At 34.0% G+C, this 25,358-nt stretch overlaps 5 protein-coding genes across 5 annotated transcripts; 3 read left to right on the forward strand and 2 right to left on the reverse strand.

Annotated features, from left to right (window-relative positions):
* The first annotated feature begins 770 nt into the window (after positions 1-770).
* LOC143582152 (ras-related protein RABA5b-like) lies at positions 771-2,354 on the forward strand. Its single transcript, XM_077064782.1, has 2 exons — positions 771-1,113; positions 1,945-2,354. Exons 1-2 carry the CDS (start codon positions 771-773, stop codon positions 2,247-2,249), a joined length of 648 nt encoding a protein of 215 aa, XP_076920897.1. The 3' UTR covers positions 2,250-2,354.
* Positions 2,355-5,745: 3,391 nt separating this feature from the next.
* Positions 5,746-6,641, reverse strand: LOC143582153 (cytochrome b561 and DOMON domain-containing protein At4g12980-like). The gene is made up of 2 exons (XM_077064783.1): positions 6,234-6,641; positions 5,746-6,145 (listed from the first exon to the last, which is right to left on the reverse strand). Exons 1-2 carry the CDS (start codon positions 6,607-6,609, stop codon positions 5,790-5,792), a joined length of 732 nt encoding a protein of 243 aa, XP_076920898.1. The 5' UTR covers positions 6,610-6,641; the 3' UTR covers positions 5,746-5,789.
* A 5,345-nt stretch (positions 6,642-11,986) lies between these two features.
* Positions 11,987-12,642, forward strand: LOC143582154 (large ribosomal subunit protein eL32z-like). The gene is made up of 3 exons (XM_077064784.1): positions 11,987-12,079; positions 12,155-12,336; positions 12,430-12,642. Exons 1-3 carry the CDS (start codon positions 11,990-11,992, stop codon positions 12,557-12,559), a joined length of 402 nt encoding a protein of 133 aa, XP_076920899.1. The 5' UTR covers positions 11,987-11,989; the 3' UTR covers positions 12,560-12,642.
* Positions 12,643-16,996: 4,354 nt separating this feature from the next.
* Positions 16,997-20,438, forward strand: LOC143582155 (E3 ubiquitin-protein ligase CHIP-like). The gene is made up of 8 exons (XM_077064785.1): positions 16,997-17,110; positions 17,196-17,263; positions 17,361-17,424; positions 18,094-18,165; positions 18,938-19,071; positions 19,206-19,359; positions 19,445-19,555; positions 20,286-20,438. The coding sequence occupies exons 1-8, from the start codon at positions 16,997-16,999 to the stop codon at positions 20,409-20,411; spliced, it is 843 nt and encodes a 280-aa protein (XP_076920900.1). The 3' UTR covers positions 20,412-20,438.
* Positions 20,439-21,900: 1,462 nt separating this feature from the next.
* On the reverse strand, positions 21,901-25,058 carry LOC143582156 (U-box domain-containing protein 9-like). The gene is made up of 2 exons (XM_077064786.1): positions 24,765-25,058; positions 21,901-23,149 (listed from the first exon to the last, which is right to left on the reverse strand). Exons 1-2 carry the CDS (start codon positions 25,056-25,058, stop codon positions 22,055-22,057), a joined length of 1,389 nt encoding a protein of 462 aa, XP_076920901.1. The 3' UTR covers positions 21,901-22,054.
* Between the last annotated feature and the right edge of the window lie 300 nt (positions 25,059-25,358).

A 25,358-nucleotide genomic window follows, 5' to 3' on the forward strand; every position in this document is an offset into this window, starting at 1 on the left:
GACCTTAGGCTCAATTGAACTTATTTCACATCGTATATATACTAAAAACAAAAATGTATATAAATTAGTTATAAACAGGCCTAGCCCGAGCCCAAGCTTTAAAATACAACTCACGAGTCGAACTCGAGATTTAGGAAAAGAGCTAGAAATGAACCGAACTTGTGTTTTTATATGTCAAAACAAGCCTGGTGGAGCTTGGGCTCAACTCAACTTGTTTACGACACTATTTTTTTAACAGCCGACAAACAAAGAATTGCCTAGGTATTTCATACGGGGTGACCCAATGGCAAAAGGCCATAACCAGCTTGCTCAACTCACCCGTACGAAGCTCTTAAGCGCCTCCAAGTTATCTTTCAGTTTTGAGGAAAACCCATCATCCGGAAGGCTGAAGGGTCACTGGTGGTAAAAACCGGACGTTCTCAGGATCGAACTAGAGATCACAAAGATCTCAGTATTCCTTTATTGAAACACACACGCTCCTTCCAAAACGTTATGAATGAAGTTTAAACTTAGATCTCAATTGAGAAACCCAAGTTTCCTATCACCATACCACTATACCACGTTAAAAAGAAATTATGACACTATTTTATACAAGGATTTTATTCCTAAAAATAATAAACAAAACAATATATTTGTTCAAAAAAATAGCCAAAAAAAAAAAAAACAGGAAAGAAAACGCGGCTTAATTTTGCTTTAAAACGTTCCCACGTTATCCTTCTCCAATCCATCTCACCTCTTTCTCTCTCCAAAACCCACTTTCTCTCTCCAAAATGGGTAAACCCGAATCCGAATCCGAATCCGGAGAAGAGTACCTGTTCAAGATCGTGGTGATCGGCGACTCAGCCGTGGGTAAATCCAACCTTCTGTCTCGGTTCGCAAGAGACGAGTTTGACGCACACTCAAAGGCCACCATTGGCGTAGAGTTTCAGACGCAGGTGGTGGATATTGACGGCAAGGAGGTAAAGGCTCAGGTGTGGGATACTGCCGGTCAAGAGCGGTTTCGTGCGGTTACTTCTGCTTATTACCGTGGTGCGGTTGGTGCGCTTATTGTTTATGATATTAGTCGAAGGACGACTTTTGAGAGTATTAAGCGCTGGCTTGGTGAACTTAATAGTAAGTTTTTTTTTTTTTTATTATTACATTTGGTTTTGATTTGATTTGTTAATTTTATTATCAAATTTGAAGAGATCTAGAAGATGGGATGAATAGTTTGACTAATTAGGTTTAGATTTTGAAATTGACAAGAGTTTAATTAGGTATTTATATACGGACAGATGTCGTGTTTGTTCGTTTGTGTTCGTGAACGTTGCTTAATGCTTTTTTTGTTTGTTTATGTTTTTCATTAAAGGTTTTTAATATTTTTTTAATGACTTTTTAAATCTTATTTTCATATAGATCTAAGCAAAAATATTAACCGGAAAACAAATATGTATGAGTATTATGTGATTAATTTATAGGTAAGGATAACGATAAAATATGAATAAGAACGTTAGAAAAAACACAAATTTGGTAGCCGGAAGCCTGGAGCGAACCATTGACACTGAGTCACTGACTATTCTTGGTTAGTCAAATCAAATAAAATGTTGTTTTTTTAATATGTGTTTGTTCGTTTGTGTCAGTACACAGTTCATGAACAAGTTCATTTCCTTAATAAACGAACACAAACAAGAAATTTTCTTCGGTTAGGTGTTCGTGAACCGTTCGCTTGTCCAATAAAAGCCTGACAAACAAGCATGAACAAGACCTTCCTCAGTTCGTTTACAGCCCTAGGTTTGGCTGGTTTTGCATACTGTGCTTATGCTTTATAAGCTTCAGTTAGGTGTTTTCATTAAGCAGATTGAGTATGATATTATTAGTAAATGACCAAAATACCCTTAGGTTCTATCTTTCTAAGTATCTGTATCTGTCTTAAAGAATTGATTTGTTAACATAACGTGTTTGCAGCTCATTGTGATACCGCAATGGCGACAATGCTGGTAGGGAACAAGAGTGATTTAGAGAATATTAGGGAAGTAAGCATTGAAGAGGGCAAAAGTCTTGCAGAAGAAGAAGGCCTGTTCTTCATTGAAACATCTGCACTCGACTCAATGAACGTTACAACGGCTTTCGAGATTGTGATTCGTGCTATTTACGATAATGTTAGAAGAAAGGTTTTGAACTCAGATTCTTACAAGACGGAAGTGTTGTTGAACAGTGTAAGCTTGGTTAAAGACGGGAACTCGAAGCAAAGTTATTGTTGTTCCAGTTGATTTTTATTCGGGTTTGGACCAAAAGTTGCTAGTGGCATTACTACTCTCGTTTAAACACGCTTGGTGGTGGCATGTTTGAATGCTGGTCTCTAATGGGAGGTTTTTTGTTTTTTAGTTGTCTTATTTATTTGGACTTTTTGTGAGTTTAATTTATAATCAGGGTCGTGGCCCAATTATATACAATGAGAACCGAATAAACCGGTGTTTGTTTTTTCACCAAAGAGGTTTGAGTTGTTTACGGTTTACACTATGCTATTATTCAGAAAGGAAGATGATTTGTACATGTATGAAACTCCTTATAGAACTAAAAGGCTGAAACTTGGCTCGAGTTCAATGGAGCCTATATTACCAAAGCTTGATTAACGGGTCAATGTTTTCGAGTTTTGGGTCAACGCGACTTGATTAATCTCGGCTAGGTAATTTTTAGCTCGACTTAAGGGTAGATAATTTTACGCTTGACTTGACTCAACTTTGGTGGTATAGCTGGTGCGAGCGATCACACATATTCTCCGAGTATCACATTATTACCACAGGAAGTGCTTAACTTGTCTTTGTGTGAATAGGAGTGACAGTGAGTTTTGTAATTGATTTAATTATTTGTTTTATTTTCATTTTTTAGAAAACATATTTATCTTTTTTAAAACAGTTTTAAAGAAAAGATAACATGAACAAAAGCTAATATGTTTGTATTGCACTCGATTGACATAATATGAAGACTCGAGTGTGGTGCCATCTATGATGTTGAAAATTGATGACTGATCTTGAACATAACTGGTAACACTAAAGAGCACATACCAAATCCAAAGATCCTGTGATGGCACAACTTCAAGCATAATTGTCATAATCGGATCATCACCATGTTGGTACTGACCTCGCCAAGAAGGGCAGTTTGACCACTGCTAATGTGTGCAATCAATGTCACCAAGCTTCCAGAAAAGCTGTGTTTAGCTTAATGCAAGTCATGTATAAGCTGAATGTTGTCTCACGTCACTATAGGTAAATATTACATGGCAGAGATATTTATCACGCCTTCACAAAATCTGCAAATTTTTAACTTTAAAGTTTTAGTTGACATCTTTAAGTGCTTGTCCTATGAGTTTGTGCAGGTCCCGACCCCCACCCCGATCTGACGAATTGTTAATGTGCCCCCCCCCCTTCCCAAATGACCTCTCATATCATACTTTTGTCTAAACCATGGCTTTTCTCTTTCAGAATCCACAACTATTTGTAGGAAAAGTTCATACAAAAACACCGTTTAAACATTTAGTATATAACACCATCATAAAAATAAAGACGCACCAAAAGTTCATGAGCAGTTTGATGATCCTGGTTTAAAAGCAATACTTTTTTAATTGGCGTGAACTCCCTGCATCTTGCAATAACGTGTGGACCACGATTACAACTATTTGGTATAAAATAACATCGGCCTTGGATAATGACGACGACGAGGATGATGATGTCATGGCACTTCTACTAGATTTTTTTCTGATTCAGCCAACGTATAAAGAAGGTAGACTGCACGCAGCTATGTCCCATGAGTGAGTTTGTGGATCATGGTCTCATATGATGCACAATGGCATATTTTATTTTTTAAATTCATCATCCAATGCTTGTTGCCACACTCACACACCTTCTAACCACGCTTCACTCACGACCATGGGCATGGTGTCATGCTCATGAACCAGCATGGCACGCACACTCATGATGACGCTATTACGCCCCACAGCCTCAATATCAAGTAGTTTGTGAGCTGTCACGTCTTATCACCAACCCTAATTTGGTTATTAGATATTCTTCTCTTGTTTTTTTGGAGAATTACAATCACATTTGGAGGATTAAGATTTGTTTAATATAGCAGTTTTCTTATTTGCATTGATTGAACTTGAAGAATTCACGAGAGTTGATATTATCCACCAATTTATTATTCATCAATACCAATGTAACTACATCACCAAATATCACATGGAGAGTTTGCACTTATTTATGCCTTTTATGATTGAGTAGTATAAAAGTAACAGAAACCAACTTTATTGAAGTTGTACAATTTTGAATTGGGGATTTTGGCGACATTAATGCATTGTCTACTACCAAAGTATAAAGGTTAAAGACAACTTTAAAAATATGTGAGATCATTGTGAGCCGTTTCCATGGTACAGTAGTTTGAATGTTTCTACAATGTCATCCTTGAAAAAAGGATAAGGACTCTTAAGGAAGTGCCATTGATCAATTTAAGCATATAACTATAGATACATAAAGAAGGGAACAAGGGAATGTTGTGTCGTGTCATCCGTATATAAGCTCACACTAAATCAGACTAAACTCACCCTACCATCCCGACCAACAATGGTTCTAATACAACAAATCTACCATTCAACTGGAGTTCGTCCAAAGAATATTATGTCATCCAAACAAGTAATGGTTCGGACGATACTCATTTTGCCAAACCAATTGTTTATTACAATACCATTCTTAATGACTATCTCGAGTATCTACCATACCCGTCTAAATCGATCCTTTAAAGGTAGCTTTTTATATGATTTCGTCTACGTAAAACATAATTGGGTTGATTGCAAGTTCAATCCTCTAAAGGCAACTTTTTATAAGATTCACTATTTCACCAAAATGATTAACATGCTTAGTCAATGAAACTATACAGTTTAAACTTTAAACCTCAAGTTTAATGTCTAAGCTTTATAAGACATGTGGTACAAATCTTAATTATTGATTGAATTCTTTATGATTAGCCATAGGATTCTTTAATATGCATGTCTAACTCATCATAGATTCATCCATACAGGAGACAACAATAATTATGATCATAATAAAGTATTCATAACTACATTCTCCTCCTTATTAAAAATTCGCAGTCAACCAATATTATAAATCAAATTTATTGGGATAGACAGAGTGGGCTCCGGGAGGGGGGGGGGGGGGGGGGGCCTTGGCACTGACGGGAACACCGTCCCGCCCTCCCCAGTACCACCCAAAAGTCATCCCAAGCAACATCCACACCCTGATATCTTGGATAAACAAAGAAGAAATTGGTCTATTCATGGTGGACTTTTGGGGTGGAATGGAGTGGGAACATCACCTCGCCTTTCTAGGGGTGAAGCAAGATGTTCGGGTTGGTGACAGTGTGACACCAGTCCTATTATATGATTTTTTAGACGTAACAAATAATGTTAATGATACGAAACCAGGTATTTAGATCATTCATAAAAATAGGAGTAGTGGAGCAGTTTATTAACTGTTAATTAGGATTAGTATTTGTAACATGTTCTGGGTTTATTTGGAGATATCGATGTTATTAATATAAAATTAGGGTTTCTTTAACGTAGTGTTTGGAGAATTGCCATCTCGAATTGGCTAATCGGAGATCAAGCCTATCTCGAATGTGTTATGTTAGTTTAATTACTTTAGATTCCCAGATTCTATCAGTTAACCTATGATAAAACACAATTGATTATAAAATGTAGATCATCAAAGGCTTTTAAATTCACCAAAAATAATTGAAATCAACATGATAATAATGTTAATCTTCTAATTTGAGATCAAAGCCCCAATAATCACCATAAATAACACGTACATTGCAGTGTTCCTAGAACCAGTGTTCGGGCTAGGGTTAGGGCTTGAAACTGGAGCAATCGCCGGATTACGGGCGATTGAATTGCTACTAGGCGCCTTCTCCGTCACTTCCAGCTGCAATTTCCCCTTGGCATTCAAATTCTCCGGCTGAAACTCATGTTTCACCGGCATTCCGTCCACAACCGCACCACCGACCTGCCAGACATGATTAAACTCCTTCATCGTCTTCGGCAACTTCACCGTTGCATAGATCTTCATAGTTCCGGCACTATACTCCGCTTTGGAGTCCAAAACCTCATACAAGAGCTTACCTATAACAGAATATACATATTTGATAGGTAATAAATTACGATAAGAATCAACAAATTAAGTATATATCAAGTATGTATATTCCGTTACCCTCAACAATTGACGAGTGCGATCTGATGTTGTACGTCTTCAACGTCATCGAGCCGTTAGAGTCCTTAAAAGCCACAAGCGCTTGCGAACCGGCCATACCGGTTCCCTTCGGGTTAATCGCCCAGGCGATCCACCCGTCCGGTTTCGACGGAGGCGCGACGAATGCGATCTGTAGCGACGACGTTTTCGCAACATGATTCCAGTAAAGAGATGCTTTGAGAGTTGGTAGATCGGTGCAGTTAGTGTAGAGGTTGTTGCTAAACTGTTGTGATGAGCAGGTGATAGAGTGCGCCGGTGAGGCTAGGAGGAGGAGAGATGCGTAGGTTAGTAGGATAACACGTGGCGGTGGTGGTTTTGGGTGGTGGAATAAGGCCATGGTTACCGGTGGAGAGAGCAAAGTGTGTGGAGAGTTATATGTGGAAACGGGACATTTATAGAGTTTTTTACTTTTTTTGGTTGATTTGAAATTAAGAGGGGACCAGTGTGACAGTGGCAGTATGGTGTATTGGTGACAATTAGTTATCAAATAGCAGATGACTAGTTTTGAAATGAGATTGTATTTTTTTCTTTCACTTTTCCTAAATTGTATTTGTAAAGTGTCTAGTGATAGAATGGTTCATTGAGTCTATGGTTATACTGGTATATAGGTTGTATCCTTTTTTAAAACCAGATTTTTTTTAAACGGTGTTTTGACTGTCCGTTAAGTTATTAGGCCTTCCCGTCATTAAGACCCAAGTTCAAGCCCTCGTATGGAATTTCAACCGTCAATTATTAGACGATTTACAGATTGAACAAAGGACCTCCCTAATAGGAAACCCGTAAAGGAAAGCATCATGGCCACTAGACTAGAGGCTTGATGGCTTTTAGATAGGGTATATCAAGAGTACTTAATTAGATAGGTTGTTATATTTCCTAATCGATAATTCTAAGATGTTTTATATCATCAATTTGCCAAGTTGTTGCATAATACGTGTATTTAAAACATTTAAGATGTTTAATGCATATATACTCTCATCATATTTTGGAATATACGTGCTTTCATAAATATCGAAGATTCTGTCTTCAGTAATGAATAAAGATCTAACGACGTAACATACTTAAACTTTATACAAAATATACCGATAAAAATGGACACTCTTGATACTAATATATTTTACTTATAAATGATAAAATATATGGCATTCATTTAGTGTTTAAATTATTGGTAGGTAGTTTATATTTTAATAATTTTTTTTCTGTACAATAGAGCAAACAAATTAAACTCTATTGTAATATCATGTTTCATTTATAAGTAAAATATATGGTGTATTAAGAGTCTCTATTTTTATCAAAACACATCCAAATTATATAATAACGTACATGAATGCCATAAAGACATGGTATATTTAAGATTTTTTTTATAAATAATTACGGAATTGATCCTCTATTTGGCGTCATGAGTCATGACACATTGGATTGGTAACCTCTCGTGTTACCAGTCATCAGAGTATTTCACAACAACTCCAGCTTCTTCCCCGCTCCATTCTCCTTCGTCCCCCTCTGTCCAGCCACAAACCTAAACCGGCTTAGCAACATCCATCAAATCCGAAATCAAATAAAGCAATATGTGCATTGGTGGAGCACACATGTGTGATCAAGTGTTTAATGATAAAATCAACTAAAGCAAATTAAGAGTATTCTATGATTTTTTTTTTAAGTAACGTTACTGAGAATAAGTTGAGCATATCTTCTGTTGATGATGGCGGGGTAGTTGAGGATATAGCACACCTATGCTATGCTTTCTCTCATTGTTTATCATCCCCTATGCTCTTAATTATATGATTTCCATCCAACCGTCACACAAACAACCATAAAAACTAGGCCGTTAGAATTCCACCGTAAACAAAATCCCCTTGTCATCAAACATGCATATAAACCAAAAATTGTTGGTGGCGTTACATGTTTGCGAATAACTATGAGTTTGTTGGGACCAAAAGAAGGATGTTGGGGGCTTTCATATTAGAAGATCTGATGATGGAGCTCTCAAAATAACACATGGTTTTCTAATGGTCTAGGAAATAGGAGAGTAGCGTCAGGCCCGGCCCAAGGGGAGGGCAACAGATCCGGGCCCACTCTCCCGACAAGCCCATAATTATTAAAAAATAAAATTTATATTTATATGTAATTCTGTTTTAACACAAAATTCTGTAAAGCGACTCTTTGGTTAAATAGAAAATGTTATAAACAATGGAAACAAATGTCATTGGTTCAATTCTCACAATTAGTGTTTTTTTTTTATACAAAAAAAAATTTCGTTTGTGTTTTATATGAATCATTTTAATAGCATGTTTATTATTTTTTGTTTGCTTTCTACTTTTGAAAGACAACCATATTGGTAAACTTGTCAAATTATCTATTATATATTTGAGAATGCGATTTTAGGGGTCTGTTGTTTACTCGTCCCAGACCCCAAAATTTTAAGGGATTATTTGAAACGGCCCTGAGTGTGATTTAGGGTTTTTTTTCTATTTCTTTTTTCAAGTTTTTGTTTATTTAAGATAAGGTTATAATGTCATTGTAATAGACTTATGGGTTTTTAACACTAATATTTAAAAATGATCAAAGTTATTTAACACTAGTAGTTAAACAGATGAACACAACTAAAACGAGAAATTACACAAATCATCTAAGACACATACTTAAAGGACGATCTGTTTTTAATCCTAATTCGAGAAAACATACACAATTTCATGGTTTCCCAGTGCCCTAGTATTAAAACATTACTATTTAATATTTATTATCTTATTGGTAATTCATTGTGTGAATCAGCCAATAGTCTAAAAAAGGCAATAGAAGCATTAAAAGGAATAACAAACAAAAGGAACATAACCTCTTAACTAGGGTCACCAAACATTCTTGTGTATTATTACCAAACCAATTATAATACATAACTCCAAAATAATCTAAATTAAATAAATTTATAAGAATCTAGAAGTGGAGTGAAAATATTGTTTAAATATAAAAATTTGGCTTTGCAAACTTCTTTGAACAACTTCTCAAGCATCAAAGGATGAATGAAAGACGAATACATACGGGATAAATAAAATCCAAACCTATACACTGAGTACCTAAGAAATCCGGACCTAATATTTTGTGCATGAGATGATATAAAGATTTGCGGGCTTGTTTACAACCTACATATATGGTATTAGGTGATATCAGCTTTGATTACCTGAAATCGTATGTGTTTATCCAAACCATATATAAAGATATTTATTTTTAGTTTTTATTTGTGCTTAACCATTATCTTTTTTTTATTATTAGCATTTTGAACACAAATTCAAATACTCTTAAGTCTCTACTCCTAAGTTATTATTATTTTTTTTTACAACAATATGACTTGAACCCCTAACCCTCATCCTTTGAAAAATCAAAATATTATCTAACACCTTGATAGTTGGTACTAATCGACCAAACTCCATTTGGTTCTTGACCATTGTCTAGTACTGTTATCATTCAAAAACATTTAGACTTACAAGTACAACACACAAACACTATGCATATAATTCTCATTTGTTAGAAGATGAGATGCTACCTATCTCTAATTACACTTGATGTGACCATAGTTAAATACCTATCTCTAATATGGCAGTGATTTCCGTTCAACATTGAATACACATCACTATTTTTATCACATCAAACTTATTTTATTGTTTGGATGGGATATTAAATTTTCTGTACCTCGAGCATTTATTAGTTACTAGCCACCGGATTTCATTGACATGTTATTATGGCATGGATAACGTGACATCTTATAAGAAACTAAGAAAGTGACTAGTTCAAAGCATCTCTATATATATGAAGAATACAAAGAACATTATTATTAGGGTTGTATGGACCCGAAGCAAAACTTATTTCATCACACACTTTTAGTTAAGTTAAAAGTTTTAAATAAAATGCTATCTAATCTTCCTCAGAATAATCAAACAAGTTTTAGGTATCATAGTGTGAAGTTTTTGGGTATAAGTTAGAGCATTCGCAATAACATCTCTATCTCCATATTTTTAATTATATTAAAAAATACTATATTTTCTCTCTTATTTTTAATTAAATAATACTATTTTATACTTTAATTATTACTTTTTCTCTTTTCTACGCTCACAACCATTTTCAAAAAAACATTAAGATGTTATAGAGGGTGAACGTTGCTTCTCATAATTTACTAGTCCGCAAAAGTTTCTCCATCTTCTCCACTCACAACCACTTACATCTACTCTATATAATATAGAGGACCTGTTAGGAATGCTCTTATACCATAGATTAAACATAGATGTCGGTGTCACAATTTTCTTATTATTTTATTAGCTTAAGACACTTCCCATAGCTTATTATTTAGCCACATCATCAACAAATTTATGTTGTTATTTTAAAATGTTACTTTTATGAACTTGATTTTACGAGTGCCAACACTGTAACGAACTTATTATTTTAACCATAAATTGTACGAGTGATGATATTGTTTTACGAGTGCCAATTCCGTACGAGCATCACTATTGTTTTGGACATTTACAATAAATGAAGTTACTACCATAAACATAATTTTTCATAATAAGTCATACGAGTATCAATACCAATCAAATTCCTGTTGTTATATTGACGCAACATGACGAGTTTTGTTACCAGGTCCACAATTAAAAGGGTTAGCGTTTGGGCCTGACATACTAAAACATAGTAATTGGGCTCATTTCTATACATGAAGCCCATGTTACATAGTATTGGTATAAAGTATAAACCCTAGGGATTGATTCATCTCTTTCCTTGCCTCTGCGGATAATACTTTTTTCCGCCGTTTACATCAACAGGTTTCAATCTTTCATTCTCTCTTACACTCGATTATTATTATTATTATTATTATTATTATTATTATTATTATTATTATGTTGATCTAATATCCTACTTGAATCAGTTTTTATTTAATTTTGCTGGTATAAAATGCACATGAAACCGTTTATTGTATCTGTCGTGTAATTTCTGTGTAGTTTGCTGTAAATTTTGAACGGAGAAAGTTATATTTTATATACAGCTTCAATTGTTAGTGATTATTGACCTGGTTTTTTGTTAATAGAGAAATTAGCCAATTAGGGTTTTGAATTCTAATTTGTAACCTAGATTTGGAATTTAAAGATTAATTAGCTTGGTTTTTGGCACAATATTGCTATATTTCATTTCAATTACAAGTTAATTTCTGCTTATTTGAATCTATACAAGTTGGAGTGTAAACGAGCCGAGCCGCTCGTTTGCAGCTATTTTTGTAGCTTGAGCTCGGCTCGTTTATTAATTGTTTATTTATTAATGTACATTTTTATTAATTTTATTTATTTATGAAAAACGTTAAACTAGCCTAAGCTCAGCTTAAGCTTGGGTAGTACGTAAGCGAACCAAAGCTCGGCTCTGCAGTGCGAATTTAATACACGGAAGTTTGAAAGTTGTACAACTATAAAATACACAAGCCTTGTTTAAGGGTTGATGACGCTTAGTGCACTCCCACACAAGACTCATTTTTGGCTCGATAACTAAACGAGCTTTATTTGAGGCTCAGGCTTGTCATGATCTTGAAAAAGCTTGGCTTGCTTTGAGCTTTTTATTGACTAGAATTTGATTGTTTTGAGGCTGTCTCGGGTTGGTTGCACCTCTATATGCAAGAATTGAATCATTGATTTGATTATAAGTTTCTATTGCCTAACCTGTTTCCATTCATAACTTATTTTTAGTATCTAATGGCGGTCCCTAAGCTTGATAAGAAGATCATCAAGAAGCGTGTAAAGAAGTTCAAGAGGCCACAGAGTGACTGGAAAATATGTGTTAAGGTACTTCATTATCACCATGAATGTTATATTTGTTTTACACTACCTGCATTTTTTTAACGTTTCACTATTCAACAGGAAAACTGGCGCAGACCCAAGGGTATTGATTCCCGGGTCAGGCGTAAATTCAAAGGTGTGACTCTTATGCCCAATATCGGGTACGGGTCAGACAAGAAAACCCGACATTACTTGCCAAATGGGTTCAAGAAGTTTGTTGTGCACAATGCCAAAGAGCTTGAAGTTCTTATGATGCATAACAGGTATACTGTTTCGTTGCCAGTATTAATGGATTGGATTTGGGTTATGTTTTACTAATATTTTTAACGGGTCAAATGGGCTGACTTTGATTTTAGGACTTATTGTGCTGAGATTGCACACAATGTGTCAACCCGCAAAAGGAAGGAGATAATGGAGCGTGCAGCACAGTTGGATGTTGTTGTTACCAACAGTACCGCCAGGTTGCGCAGCCAGGAAGATGAGTAAGCGTTATAGTTTGATGTGTTTTGGTGGTTTGAAGGATTTGAGGTTTTGGTGTTATGTAGTTTTGTTACAAGAATACCTGTTGGCTTTATTATTATTATGGATTATTTCAGAGGTTTGTTAGTTTTGTGAAAATGCGTGAGGCAGTCCATTGTGGTTTGACTGGTCTGTAGCCTTAGCGTAGAACACTGCGACTCGTTAGTCATTGTTTATGTGGATTAGGAAGAGTGTTCAAATGGTCTTATTAACGTTTTGGGGCCAACCTTTTTACCAAACCCAAATGCACAAAATTTAACATTTTTCAAAAATGTACCTAAATAACTGCATTGTGTTTGGGTCTGCTGCTATCAAAATATGGACGCCTGGGTTCTGGACTTCTGGAAAAGTTCTACAGCGTTATGTCTGGAGAAACGTATCACTTTCACAGTCTAGTTAAAATAAAATGCAGGCTAGTGGGGGTGTGCAAGTTCTGCTTGTTAACAAATTAGCGTAAAGAGTCGAATAAGGCTAAAGATTATTGTCATTTTCATATCAAGAATTGAACAAAGGATCCCAAACTTGAATTAGGGCGAACAATTGTTTATTGAATATGAATACAGAGAAACAAGAATCAAAAGAAACACATTACAAATGAGAATGAATTGAACTGAACTACAATTGGAACATACAAGCCCTAGTTTATAATAGCTGTTAACTATACAGATCTTCACATTGTGTGATATCACCCCATGAAGTTTCTCCAACTTGCACTTCTCTCTTTTAACATCCATCCTCCTCTTAAAAGACATTAACCAAATAATAGAAGAGCCATGTTCTTTAGTCTCAACATTTAAAAACTTTAAACACAATTCAAACTTATAACCAGTAACAAATTTGTGAATGAATCTGCTAAATTAGAAAACCTAAATGACCATCTCATACTGGTAGCTAACGCAGTTAAATAAATATAAATATCTAAACTTGAAAGGAAAACAGTTTACACAAATACCATTATAATAGATAAATATGCAAATAATGTTAATTGCTATACATTATATATTTTTTGTAACATTTTATATATTCACATTGACTAATTTAGGAAACTACTAGTAACCTATAACAAAATAAATATAACTATTTAAAGCAACTGTTAGTAACCTACCAACAAAATAAACAACTATTTAAGGATAAATTAACAATTTTTTTTTGAATGATGACATTTATAAAAGAAAAGCTAGCAAAAACTATTACAACACAAAAGAAAAGGGAGAACTACACTAATAAGACCAAACTAAACAATCAAAATGTGCTTTAAACTTCAACTAGTTGAAAGAAACGATTTTAACAACCAGCTTACACGCTTTTCATGGAGAGTAATTGTCATGCCTTCCAAATCCTCCACAATACCATACAAACAAGTTAAACAAGGAATGGTTCCACTTAACTGATTTGTTGTCCGTCGAGTAGATTTTTAAGTGCCAATGGTGATAGTAAAAACTAAAAGTTGTTACAGTTTTAATATTTTCTTAAACAATAGTAAAAATCAAACAATTATATTAGCCATGGATAAATTTTTTCTCAATCGTTGTTCATTATTAAGAACGTAGCATAGTTACCAACGAGGTTGGTGACCCACTGGTAAAGGCAAAACTGTTAAAACACCAACGTTAGGAGATCTTGCGTTCAAGTCCTACAAATAACAGAAATTCCCCAGTTAAAAGAAAAAGAAAAAGAAGGTAGCATAGTTTTAAACATATGGAAAGTAAATATGATGATACGAACATGACATACCCTAGTAAATTTTATGATTAATCAACCTGATTGAGATTAGGTTAAAAAACCCAATTTAAAAATCAATCTAGCATGAGGCTTATGACAACTTTAGAAGAAAAGTTATGTGTATAGCAAAAAAGAATGACTTCAGGTTGATAAGTTATATTCACGATAATTTCGTTACTCGATTAGGAAAATGATATTTTTGAACATACATATTTGATATTATCAATTAACTACATAATCAGCATCAATCTAATTTGAAAATTTTATATATAGTTTATAATAATTATCTTATTGCATTATAACATGATTGATTATGTTACTATTCTTGTAACCTACAAGTTCATGGACCATTTGATCACATTTAAGGGTGTTTGGAATTCCTTATTTTACCTTCTTATAACTTTTCATTAAGTTAATAAGTTAGAGCATTCTCATCCCATCACCTATCTCTAAACCAAAAATTACACTAAAATTCACTACATTTTTTCTCTCCATTTCAATTAAATAATACTTTTTATACCTTTTATCATTACATTTTCTCTTTCATTCACTCACAACCACTTTCAAATTATATTAAAAAATTATAGAGGATGAACAGTAGCTTTGCAAATATACAGAAAAATCACTCTTTTTTCTAAAATATAAAAACTATTCACTCACAACACTCTGAATCACTCTCTAAATTATAAAAACATCTCTCACTTAAAATAAGGGGTTAGATGAGAATGCTCTTACAATATTATAACTTATAAAAATTTTCCTCTTACAATATAAGCAACCCCAAACACCTTATTACTTTTCAAAAAGTTAATAAGTTATAAGTTGATGAAAATAAGCAATCCCAAACACCCCCTTAACATTAAAAGATATCGTCCGTAGCAAAATAGAATATTATTTTATAATTTCATTTTTAAATAATGAAGTCAACCACTTTTCACCCATATACCACGTGGAGCATCCACATTATATCGCCACTTTCTAGTTTTCTAGATAATGAATGACCCCAAATAACTCTAAAGTGTAAATTATAGAAAAATATCAAGATATAAAATAAATTCTTATGTTATTTGTATAATGGTTGGAATGTTGGAAACTAGTAATTATTCCTTTAATTTTTATAAGATTAGAATACCATCAAATAATTATTTTACAGCGTAGTTTTAAATCGAGATTTAAGATATCAAACATCCTATATAGATTTATGTAAATTAATATTCGGCACTCACGTAAGTTCATGAGTACAAGACCTTATATCCCGACTAAGTTTGTACTTATACTAAATAATTTGTACATTATCAAAGGGTTTTTTCTATAGTGATACGAAAATGTTATATCAAAATTTTCATTTTTGAAATAAAGTTGAAGAATATATAAGTTGTCGTTATAAAAAAAAAAGAAGTAATTTATACGTTAACGTCTTACAATATTAGTGGACCTTAATTTGCTAAGCATAGTTCGTATAAGTCAAATAATCTATCATAAACTTCAAAACACTAACCAAAAACAGGCGCTATACAAGAGGACACTTGATAAATTGGAGTAACTAACCAAACAAAAGGTTAGTGTGTGAACTTTAAGTATAACTAAACTTTTTAGATACGACGAGTTCAAGATAACATAAACCATAAAAAAAAAAAACACACACACACACACACAAAATAATTATAATTTTGGATACCAATAACCTAAATTCCAAAGTTTGAATTTGATTTTAAGATTTATATATTATATTTCTAATAAAACTTTGCTCATAAACTTTTAACAAGATCTGTCTTAAAAAACATACAACGAATAAAGGCCAGCTCAATGGAAAAATGTGACATCATACGTTCACGATTACAGACATCGCTGGGTAGTCCAAGTCTGTTATCTCCTGTTCTTGAGAAAACCCACCGCCCGAAAGCCTCCTACGGTAAAATCCGATTAAGATCGGATTCGAACTTGAGACCTTATAAGCCTTCTTTCCAAATCTTTATTCTCCCTGTAATATCAGTCTCACTGAAGAGCTTTAGCACTAAGGTTTGTCTTCTAAAATACGCCACATGTAGTATTCTTATTTTAAATAAATATATTTTAAAAAACATGTAATTAGCTCACATGTATTGTTTTTTCAACGACCAATCAAAACTTTATTAATATAACAACTATCGTTACAAGTAAGACACTAGCAACGAACAAAGAACAAAAACCACCCCTATACGTTATACCAAAATAAACACAAACAAAATGAGAGACGCTTCTCGAACACCCGTCTGTTATAGCATGAAATTAAAGCCCCGTCACTTCTCTCATGTGAGACTTTGGTTCTTTACCCACAAAAAACTTAGCGTCTTAATCTCGTCAATCACGTTATTAATGTTTATCTGTTTACCTTCAAACACAAGGGCATTTCACGAGCGCCAAATGCACCAAATCGCCGTTAAACACACCGCATGAAACATATATACATTTCAAAAATTACAAAATTAATAAAAAAAACCTTTACCTAAACTATAAACCTTCGCCTATTCTTTATTCCGCCACACGCAATCGTTGACTTGACATACATACTTGTGTCTCTCCTATTCATCTCCGCCACCGCCACCGCCACCGCCACCGCCGTCAGCCACCACCAGCTCTCTCATTCCGATCATTCTCTCCGCCTCCAAAACATAACAACTCACCGTCACAATACCATCAGCAATGACAAAAGGAGTTGTTAATTCAGCAGCCGAGCAAGCCGATCAACTCAAGCAAGCCGGAAACCTTTATTTCAAAAAGAATCGACTAAATGCCGCCATCGATGCTTACACCGAGGTAACTAATTTATTATTATTATTATATCTTGTTTCATTTCATGCTCACCAACTGTTCGACCAAATGCTTGTTTTTTGAATTTCAGGCGATCACGTTGTGCCCTAATGTTCCGGTTTATTATACCAATCGTGCTTTATGCCATCTCAAGCGCAAGTATGTAGTAGTATTAAATGCACTTTACCAATCATGTTCATTTTTGAGTTGATTATTGACTAAATTTGTATATTGTTTGTTACGTTATTGTGTATAGTGAATGGACAAGAGTTGAGGAGGATTCTCAGAGGGCGGTTCAGCTCGATCACAGATCCTTCAAGGTTTATGTTACCAGATTTTATTGTTATTGCATTTGAGCTCTTTTTACCTATAATGTTTTGTTATGTGAATCTTATACACAATGTAATTATCTTAGTTATTAAAAGCCCTCGGTTATATGCGCGTCTAGTTCCTAGGCCCTTGTTTCTTGAATTTGACGACACCTCTATTGATATTGATGATGGATCAAGAACATTGATCGATTGAACGTTTACTATTTATTACTTTTTAACTTTTGGTTTTCATGTTTTGAACATTTCGGTATTCAAGTTTAGGAATTATATTTGAATCTTGACTCTTTTAGAACTTTTGGTGCTAATTAGATGATATTAAGTGTTATATAGCTTTTGTTTATTTTTTATGAAGAATAGTATTTATTGTTCTGATACATAATATTATTAAAAAAATTTATTTAATTGCGCTCTTATTTTTCTTAGGCCCTCACGTTGTTTAGTGCCTAGGCCCCATCCGAGGCGTGTGCGCCTTGGTTGCACCTAGTGCGTTTGAGTGCAATAGCCTGATTTTGCATGCTTCCTTGCTTATACTTTAATTAGATGGATTTTGTGGATTTCTTTTTACGCTAATTGCAGATACGGTGTCGAGTGAACTACCTCATATATCTTATTGAGTTTACGATTTGGTAACAGTGTGAAATATTTCTTGAACTGCAGGGTCATTACATGCTAGGGCTTGCACTGCTAGAAAGGGAAGTTTATGCTGAAGGAATAAAAGCTTTGGAAAGGGTACGTCTTCTACAATTCGTGTAGATTAAACAAAAAAAAAACTGTTGCTTTGCTTTTATGGTTGGTAATAAGTATTTATAAATGATTTACATAGTTAATTAGTTAAAGTAACATTATTATGTGTTTGAATAAGTTTTTAGCATTAGGATTTAGTTAACATTTAAAGAGAAATATGGATGTTGCGTAACAGGTCAAAACAGGTAACTTCTAGTTCTAGTTTGTATCAAAACAGTTTGTGTTTGTTGGGTGACCTGTAAACTTTATTTTGTTCAAATTCTAAACCTTTTTCTTATAATCTGTGTGTCAAATACAATTAACAAATATAAAGAATTCTATAACTTTGTTCAGTAAATTGATTTGGAAGGTTGAGTCCAATACACTTTCAAGCCTTTTGTTTGTTAGTCTTCATCATCCAAAAAAATGTTTTGTGCATGTAAAAGCCGAGGCAAAGTTTGGGGTGCTTCTGATTTGATTCCATGAACTTGAAATAAACTTACAAAGCTATTTATATACAAAACAAACAAACAAAACTAGCTAACCGAAACTAACTTTCATACAAAACTTGCGTATGAAACAATGAAACAAGTGTTTCGGATGACACGGTATATGGCCCGTTAGAGAAAAAACTAAACCCAAATCAACTCGTTTTGCCATCCCTTGTATGACATTAACTGTTTAAAATGATCGTATTTGAGAAGAATAATGTTGGGTGATTTGCATCCAACAACCGTTTTTATTAATATTTTGAGACTGTATGTTACTTCCTGTGTAGGCTTTGGATCTTGGTAGAGGTGCACACCCAAATAGTTACATGGTGGAAGAGATATGGCAAGCGCTTGCAAGTGCAAAATATAAGGAATGGGTGCATGATTCCACCGAACGAAATTTAGCTTTGCAAAAACTTGAGTATGTTTTTTACTAAATTGTCCTATCTTTAAGTTTGGGCTAGTAATGGTCAAATCGGGCCGGGCCCATTTGGTTTCACTCACGGCCACAAACACTCTCTTGTTCCTTTATCAAAAATTAATTATTTGTCACAGAAAATCGTGTGAGATAGCTTTGGAAGAAAAATTTCTGCATGATCTTAACCAACAGATGGATGACACTGAGGAAGTTACTTATTCACCTTTAGAACAAATAACAGCTCTGAAAAAAGTATTCAGCAAAGCTGCAGAAGACGACAAACCGACAGGCGTAAGTTTTTCTTTTATTTGCTATAAAGTTTTATGCTGTTATAAACAAAATGCAAGTTTTTTAAGTGCCATATGTGTAATTTCAGGTACCCGATTATCTTTGCTGCAAAATAACACTCGATATATTCCGTGATCCTGTTGTTACTCCGAGTGGTTTAACTTATGAAAGAGCTGTTATTCTTGATCATCTTGAAAAGGTATTTCTTTCCCTTCACACAAAAGAATGAAATAAGACTTTCACTTTTGATATCAAAATGACTATCTTTCAAAAGAGAAGTCTAAAGATTAGCTAGACTTTATAGGCAGCAATTTTGACCCGTTTATTTGTGAATGAGTTGTATTTAATCTTATAAAAAAAGTTAGTGAAATAGAAAATGGGTCAAAAGTTGGTTATTTTGACATCACATCACAAGTGAAAAGGCAACTTTTTTTCCAGTTTCGATTTGATTCAGTTTTTACTATTTGGGTTTGAAATTTTTGGGCCGAAAGACCCAAAATAATGAATTTGGGCCTGAATCCTTTTGTTAATTCATGAATGATTGATTATTATACATTTGAGCTATAATATTGGGTTACACTGTTTATTAAATTCTTGTTGGTTACTTTAACATAAAACAAATAAATAAAATCCATAAATTTGGTTCGGTTTGATTTTTGGTTTTAGTTGCATGCAAAATCGAAACCGAACCGAAATTTTAGTTTTTACAAAACATAGTTTGGGTTCGTTTTTGTTTTTTTTTTCATACTGCCATGCAAGTCTATATCTAAATGTAGGAGAAGTCATTTGGCAAAACCAGTCCTCAATTTATCTATTAGCCCATTTGATATCAAAAGTCAAAAGTGTACCTCTTTGTGGGACAAAGGGAGAGTATAATATGTTGAAACTTGTATTTTTTGTATTATTTATCATTAAAACCGACGCGGTAGGTGGGGAAGTTTGATCCAACTACACGGGAACCGCTTTACCCATTTCAGTTAGCGTCAAATTTGGCAATTAAAGAAGCAGTGGGGGCATATTTGGAAAAACATGGTTGGGCATATAAAATGAATTAGAAGATGGTACAAGTCTACATACATATTGTAGTGGTATAGTAGTGAATTGTAAGCGGAGCTTTGCTTTGAGATGACAGTTCTTGCATCCTGAAAATTGTGATGCATTGATCTGTTGTACAGTTACTTAATGCATTTTAAACCCCAGTTTTTGGTTGGGTATGTGTTAGAATTCATTTTTTCACAGCTTTCGCTAATTGGGTTGCTTTGTTCAATTAAACGGGCCGTTTTCATACTAATCTTTTAAGTTTTAGCCCGCTTAATTAAATAGGTCGAATTGTCGAAACACTACCCAGTAATAGCTAAGTTTCTTAAGGCTTCGGCTATAGTTATTTAATCTTTTTGCTTATTTAAAGTCGCTTAACTTTTGTTAGATGTTTTCTAAACTTTATATATGTTAAATGTTTTAAAATTTTAGTGATTTAAGTGGAACATGTATGAATCACGGTTATTATTTAGTTTTTTTTTCCCCTTCTGAATCACCTGTAATAGAAGGTAATAAATAGTAAAGAAAAAGAATGTTACTAAAATTAACCAAGTTTTACAATTGTTTAATTTAAGTCAAATTGCAAAATAATAATAATAATAATAATAATAATAATAATTATTATTATTATTATTATTAAATAGTAACCAAAACTCATATATATTTTTATCCGCAATACTTAATTTTATTTTAAAAATATATATTTGTAAAAAGTGCACAAGACTGGAACACCTACTAAGTTTGATAACTTTGGGTGATTCAGTGGAAAACTAGGTTGCTATTGTGTGAAGTTATCCTCTTTAACTCATTTATTACATTCGGTTTAGAAGTCACCATCTCGTTTATAAACTTGATCACAACCCAACCCAGTTTACTTGTTTAGATAAACGTGTTATACGAGTCATGTTCAGGTTACATGGTTTTAAGCGTGTTTGAATTAGGGTGGTTGTGTTTAACACGAATATATGTAAGACACATGTTTGGATTGTCATTTAAATTGCCCTACCGAATTGGCATGGGACAAAAAGGGTGATGTTGGTGGTACCCCTATAAAGACTTTCACAAAAAGCGTAGGTGTCATTTTGGATGGTTGAATGAATGGACCACAGTAATATGTTACTATCTACACACACAAGAGGCCCATTGCCCCATTGATTATGGGCACATTCTTCCTATTTTGGCCTTTTACCTTTCAAATCAACCCCACCCCACCTCAACAATACAATTATTGCCTCCCTTTCATAGAGCTTGATATGAACATGATAAACTTCAAGTCCGTACAATCATCCAAAAAACTATTAAGAGTTTGAAATTTCTTCATCATGATATTTTGTAACAATCACATCATTTTTTGGCTTCTTATCCGGTCACCACAAAGAATCTAATCATCTTAACTAGGATAAGTTGAGTATCTATCTCCACCAATCAAAGGAACTGATGCAGACGGTTTCGAGATATGGCTCGACTCGTTAATAGTATACGCAAAGATGTTAAGGACGCGAAAAATACTGCAAATTTGAGGTCAATCATAGCAAAAAAGTTGACTAAAAGAGTCTAAAAATCTTATATACAATAAAGGGATGAACCCATGAATCCTAATAGATCAACTTTTGACCTAAAAGATGACAAATTTACAATCTTTTTAGAAACCCCATAAAGCTTACTCGGTATGGGTGCGATTAACCGGCCTATTAATGCGATCAAGAATCCCGTTCGCTTTTCTTCTCGCTCTTGAGGTCCCATTTTGCCCGAGCCATGTCAAAGTCCCGTAGAGACTCTCCTCTTCTCTCATTTCCCGCCATTTTGTTTGATCGTTAAAGCATATCGCATACAGAATCGCGATACAATTCTCCTTGTTTTGTGCACTTGTTGTTTCCTTAATCAAAGATAACAAACACGAGACCGCCCCAAGATCACACATTTCTTCAATCGCGGTTTGGTTACTCGAAAGCATAGCCAAAATGGCCAACAACTCATCCACGAGGACCCGGTCATTAATCTTGTTAAGAATCACACTTACCGCCCCATCTCGAACCGCTCGGGTTTTATTTTCGTGCACAATACACAAATTAAATATCGCGGATGCAACATCTTTCATAGCCAATGCGTGCCCCTCTTCTAAAAGCTCGATTAACGGTTTTAAACCACCAGCTTTCCCAATAACCAACTTGTTTGAATCAAGTGCCGATAAGGTGAAAAGGGTCGCAGCCGCGTTGGCTCGTGTTTCAATCGTTCCCAACCTTAACGCGTCTAACAAAACCGCGATCACATTCGGTGTTTCTACCGTGAGTTTCTTGTTATCATCTTGAATCGATAGATTCAAAAGGGTTGTGATCAAATCTTCATGAAGATCCGGGTCGATCCCGTTCTTGGCCCGGGTTATTGGGGTTAGCAACTCAGGTATCGCTGTACTCGACTCACTAAAAACCGCACGAAAAGAGGGGTTCTTTTTAGTCAATGACCGCAATGTGCTTGCGGATTCTTTCACCTCGGTTATGGATGACGAGGACGATGATATTTTTTTCAGAAGTGATCGGAAATGGTAGCGATCGGCTTCGGTTAACCTGTTTTCGTCCACATAGTGAACCGGGCTCAGGCCCGGAACCGGAAGCCCATGATTGTTGCACCATTGTGTGATCATGTCTCGAACCAAGTGGTTAGGGGTTAGAACTGTGTGCGAAAGAACTTGGTGTGTTTCTGGGCATGTTCTGTTTCCAGCTGTTAGCCATTTTTGGATTGAAGCTCTATCATATGTCTGCAAATCATTAAATCTTAGATTATTTATATATGCAACAAACTCTGCACATCACTGACCTATAATTGTCACAACATTAATAGGTTATACTAAGTACAACAATTGTTTCATTCAGTTATAAATCAATAATATATATAAACCAAAACCCTAAAATCCTATGTGTCGCGATGTGGTCGCTCCCCCCTTTTATGGAAGCCACCAGATTGCTTAATTTTTAAATGGAGGCCTCTCATTGACTTAACCCAAATTCATGGGTATGGGTCTTACCAAAACCAGATAACTCTTAAACGTGTTATAACGTCTCATTAAATTAAAAATTAATCTTACCAATTATTTGATGTGAAAATCCTATGAAATAGGGATATACTAAAATTTAATATCCAATTTAAAAAGAAAAAGATATTTTATAATTAATAAACAATTTATAGTAAAAAACATAAGTGGGTTATGGGTCACCAAATCCAGATAGCTTTTAAACGGGTTATAACATATCATTTATTTATGAAACCCTTTCATCATCAAACTCAAAGTACATTATTAACTTTCTAACAATAAAGAAAATTAAAATCCCAAAAATAAATATTAAAAAGTGAAAAATGTAAAGCAATCATTCTCTAAAGCCATCATATTGCTTTATTTGTAAATGAAGGCTTTTTACGTATTTGACCCGAATTCACGGTTTAAGGTCTCACCAAACCCAGATAGCTTTTAAACGGGTTATAAAATCTCATTATATTAAAAATTAATCTCATCAAATATTTGATGTGAAAATCCTATAAAACAGGGATATACTAAAAATTAATATCCTATTTTATTTAAAAAAAGATATTATTTATAATTAAGAAATAATTTTATAATAAACAAAATAAACGGGTAATGAGTATCACCAAACACAGCTAGCTTTTAAACCGGATTATAACATATCATCTATTTATAAAACCATTTTATCATCAAGTGTCAAGTATAAGTATATTAATTATTAACTTTCTTACGATAAATAAAATTAAAATCCAAAAACCACCCCCGTAATATGGGGGATAAAATCTAGTTTATAATATAGAAAGAAAAATTTTATATACGACTGCATAATATATAAAAAAAGTTATCGGCCCGTATAAAATTAAATAATAATAATTTATTAACTACAAATTACCATACGTACTCGCACATCACTGACATCATATTCACACCCCACTAATAGATTATACTACTAGTATACCATTTTTGTCATATCCGTATAATATTTAGAAAAATTTTATACGGGCCCGAGGAAAAAGTTTATACATGCCGTGTAAAATAAAATTATTTTTATTTACAACACTGACAGATTATACGTACCTGGATCATATGTCGAAAAGGTTATACAGGTGGTATAATATGCTGAAAAAGTTTATAAAGGCACGAATAAGATTAAATAATTTGTATTTACACGACTTACATGTGATACAAGTCGTATAATATTGTCCCTATATCATGCCGACAATATAAGATTATATACGCCGTATAAAATTTAAAAATTAAATAGTTTATACAGAACCATATAACATAAATAAAGTTATATAGACCGTATAACTTTATTGAAATTGACTGATATGGAATACAATAAAGAACTTACTTTTCCGGTGGAGATGATAACAGGGTCCATCATGATTCGTTTCGAAATCGGGCAATTAAATTCTTTCGGGCAAGAATCAAAGCCCGATTTCATGACCGAATACGATCCATGTGTTCTTCCCTCTTTCAAATCCTGTAAAATCTTTACAGCTTTATCCACACACTCTGTGAACCCAAACCCAAATCCAAATTCTTCATCTGATGATGAATCTTCAACGATCGCGGTAACGAGTCTCCGTAGTTCCTTCTTCAAGTTGTCGGTGGGGTCTGGGTCAAATACGCCACTTTTTGCCATTACAGTATTTTTAGAACCGGTACCGGTATTACACGGACTAACAATATGGGTGTGGGTTCAAAGAATTGTTAAATTCCCATTAATCTTTGTGTTAAATCTTATTTTAAGGTTTGAAGACACTGCAGAAACAAAGCATATGGACGTGTGGGTTTCAGAGTAGAAAGAGAATGATGGTGCGTGTAAGAGAGAGAGAGAGACTTAAAAAAGAAATAGATGTTTTAAGTTATTTATAGGTGATGTGTATATTCTTATTTTTAATTATTTCTTTTAATAAATTTAATAAGAATATGCTATTATGTT

This window comes from Bidens hawaiensis, unplaced genomic scaffold, assembly GCF_021521415.1.
Source record: "Bidens hawaiensis isolate Kalapana, Puna unplaced genomic scaffold, B.hawaiensis_p1.1 tig00031471_1, whole genome shotgun sequence".
Classification (NCBI taxonomy): Eukaryota; Viridiplantae; Streptophyta; class Magnoliopsida; order Asterales; family Asteraceae; genus Bidens; species Bidens hawaiensis.

What these genes read in the sequence shown, in the direction of transcription:
- LOC143582152 (XM_077064782.1), top strand. Translation starts at nt 771, where the DNA reads ATGGGTAAACCCGAATCCGAATCCGAATCCGGAGAAGAGTACCTGTTC. An exon ending in CTGGCTTGGTGAACTTAATA is followed by an intron (nt 1,114 to 1,944) that starts GTAAGTTTTTTT and finishes ACGTGTTTGCAG; the next exon opens with CTCATTGTGATACCGCAATG.
- LOC143582153 (XM_077064783.1), bottom strand. Translation starts at nt 6,609, where the DNA reads ATGGCCTTATTCCACCACCCAAAACCACCACCGCCACGTGTTATCCTA. An exon ending in GCACTCGTCAATTGTTGAGG is followed by an intron (nt 6,146 to 6,233) that starts GTAACGGAATAT and finishes ATTCTGTTATAG; the next exon opens with GTAAGCTCTTGTATGAGGTT.
- LOC143582154 (XM_077064784.1), top strand. Translation starts at nt 11,990, where the DNA reads ATGGCGGTCCCTAAGCTTGATAAGAAGATCATCAAGAAGCGTGTAAAG. An exon ending in ACTGGAAAATATGTGTTAAG is followed by an intron (nt 12,080 to 12,154) that starts GTACTTCATTAT and finishes ACTATTCAACAG; the next exon opens with GAAAACTGGCGCAGACCCAA. An exon ending in GTTCTTATGATGCATAACAG is followed by an intron (nt 12,337 to 12,429) that starts GTATACTGTTTC and finishes CTTTGATTTTAG; the next exon opens with GACTTATTGTGCTGAGATTG.
- LOC143582155 (XM_077064785.1), top strand. Translation starts at nt 16,997, where the DNA reads ATGACAAAAGGAGTTGTTAATTCAGCAGCCGAGCAAGCCGATCAACTC. An exon ending in CCATCGATGCTTACACCGAG is followed by an intron (nt 17,111 to 17,195) that starts GTAACTAATTTA and finishes TTTGAATTTCAG; the next exon opens with GCGATCACGTTGTGCCCTAA. An exon ending in TCGATCACAGATCCTTCAAG is followed by an intron (nt 17,425 to 18,093) that starts GTTTATGTTACC and finishes CTTGAACTGCAG; the next exon opens with GGTCATTACATGCTAGGGCT.
- LOC143582156 (XM_077064786.1), bottom strand. Translation starts at nt 25,058, where the DNA reads ATGGCAAAAAGTGGCGTATTTGACCCAGACCCCACCGACAACTTGAAG. An exon ending in TTATCATCTCCACCGGAAAA is followed by an intron (nt 23,150 to 24,764) that starts GTAAGTTCTTTA and finishes AATGATTTGCAG; the next exon opens with ACATATGATAGAGCTTCAAT.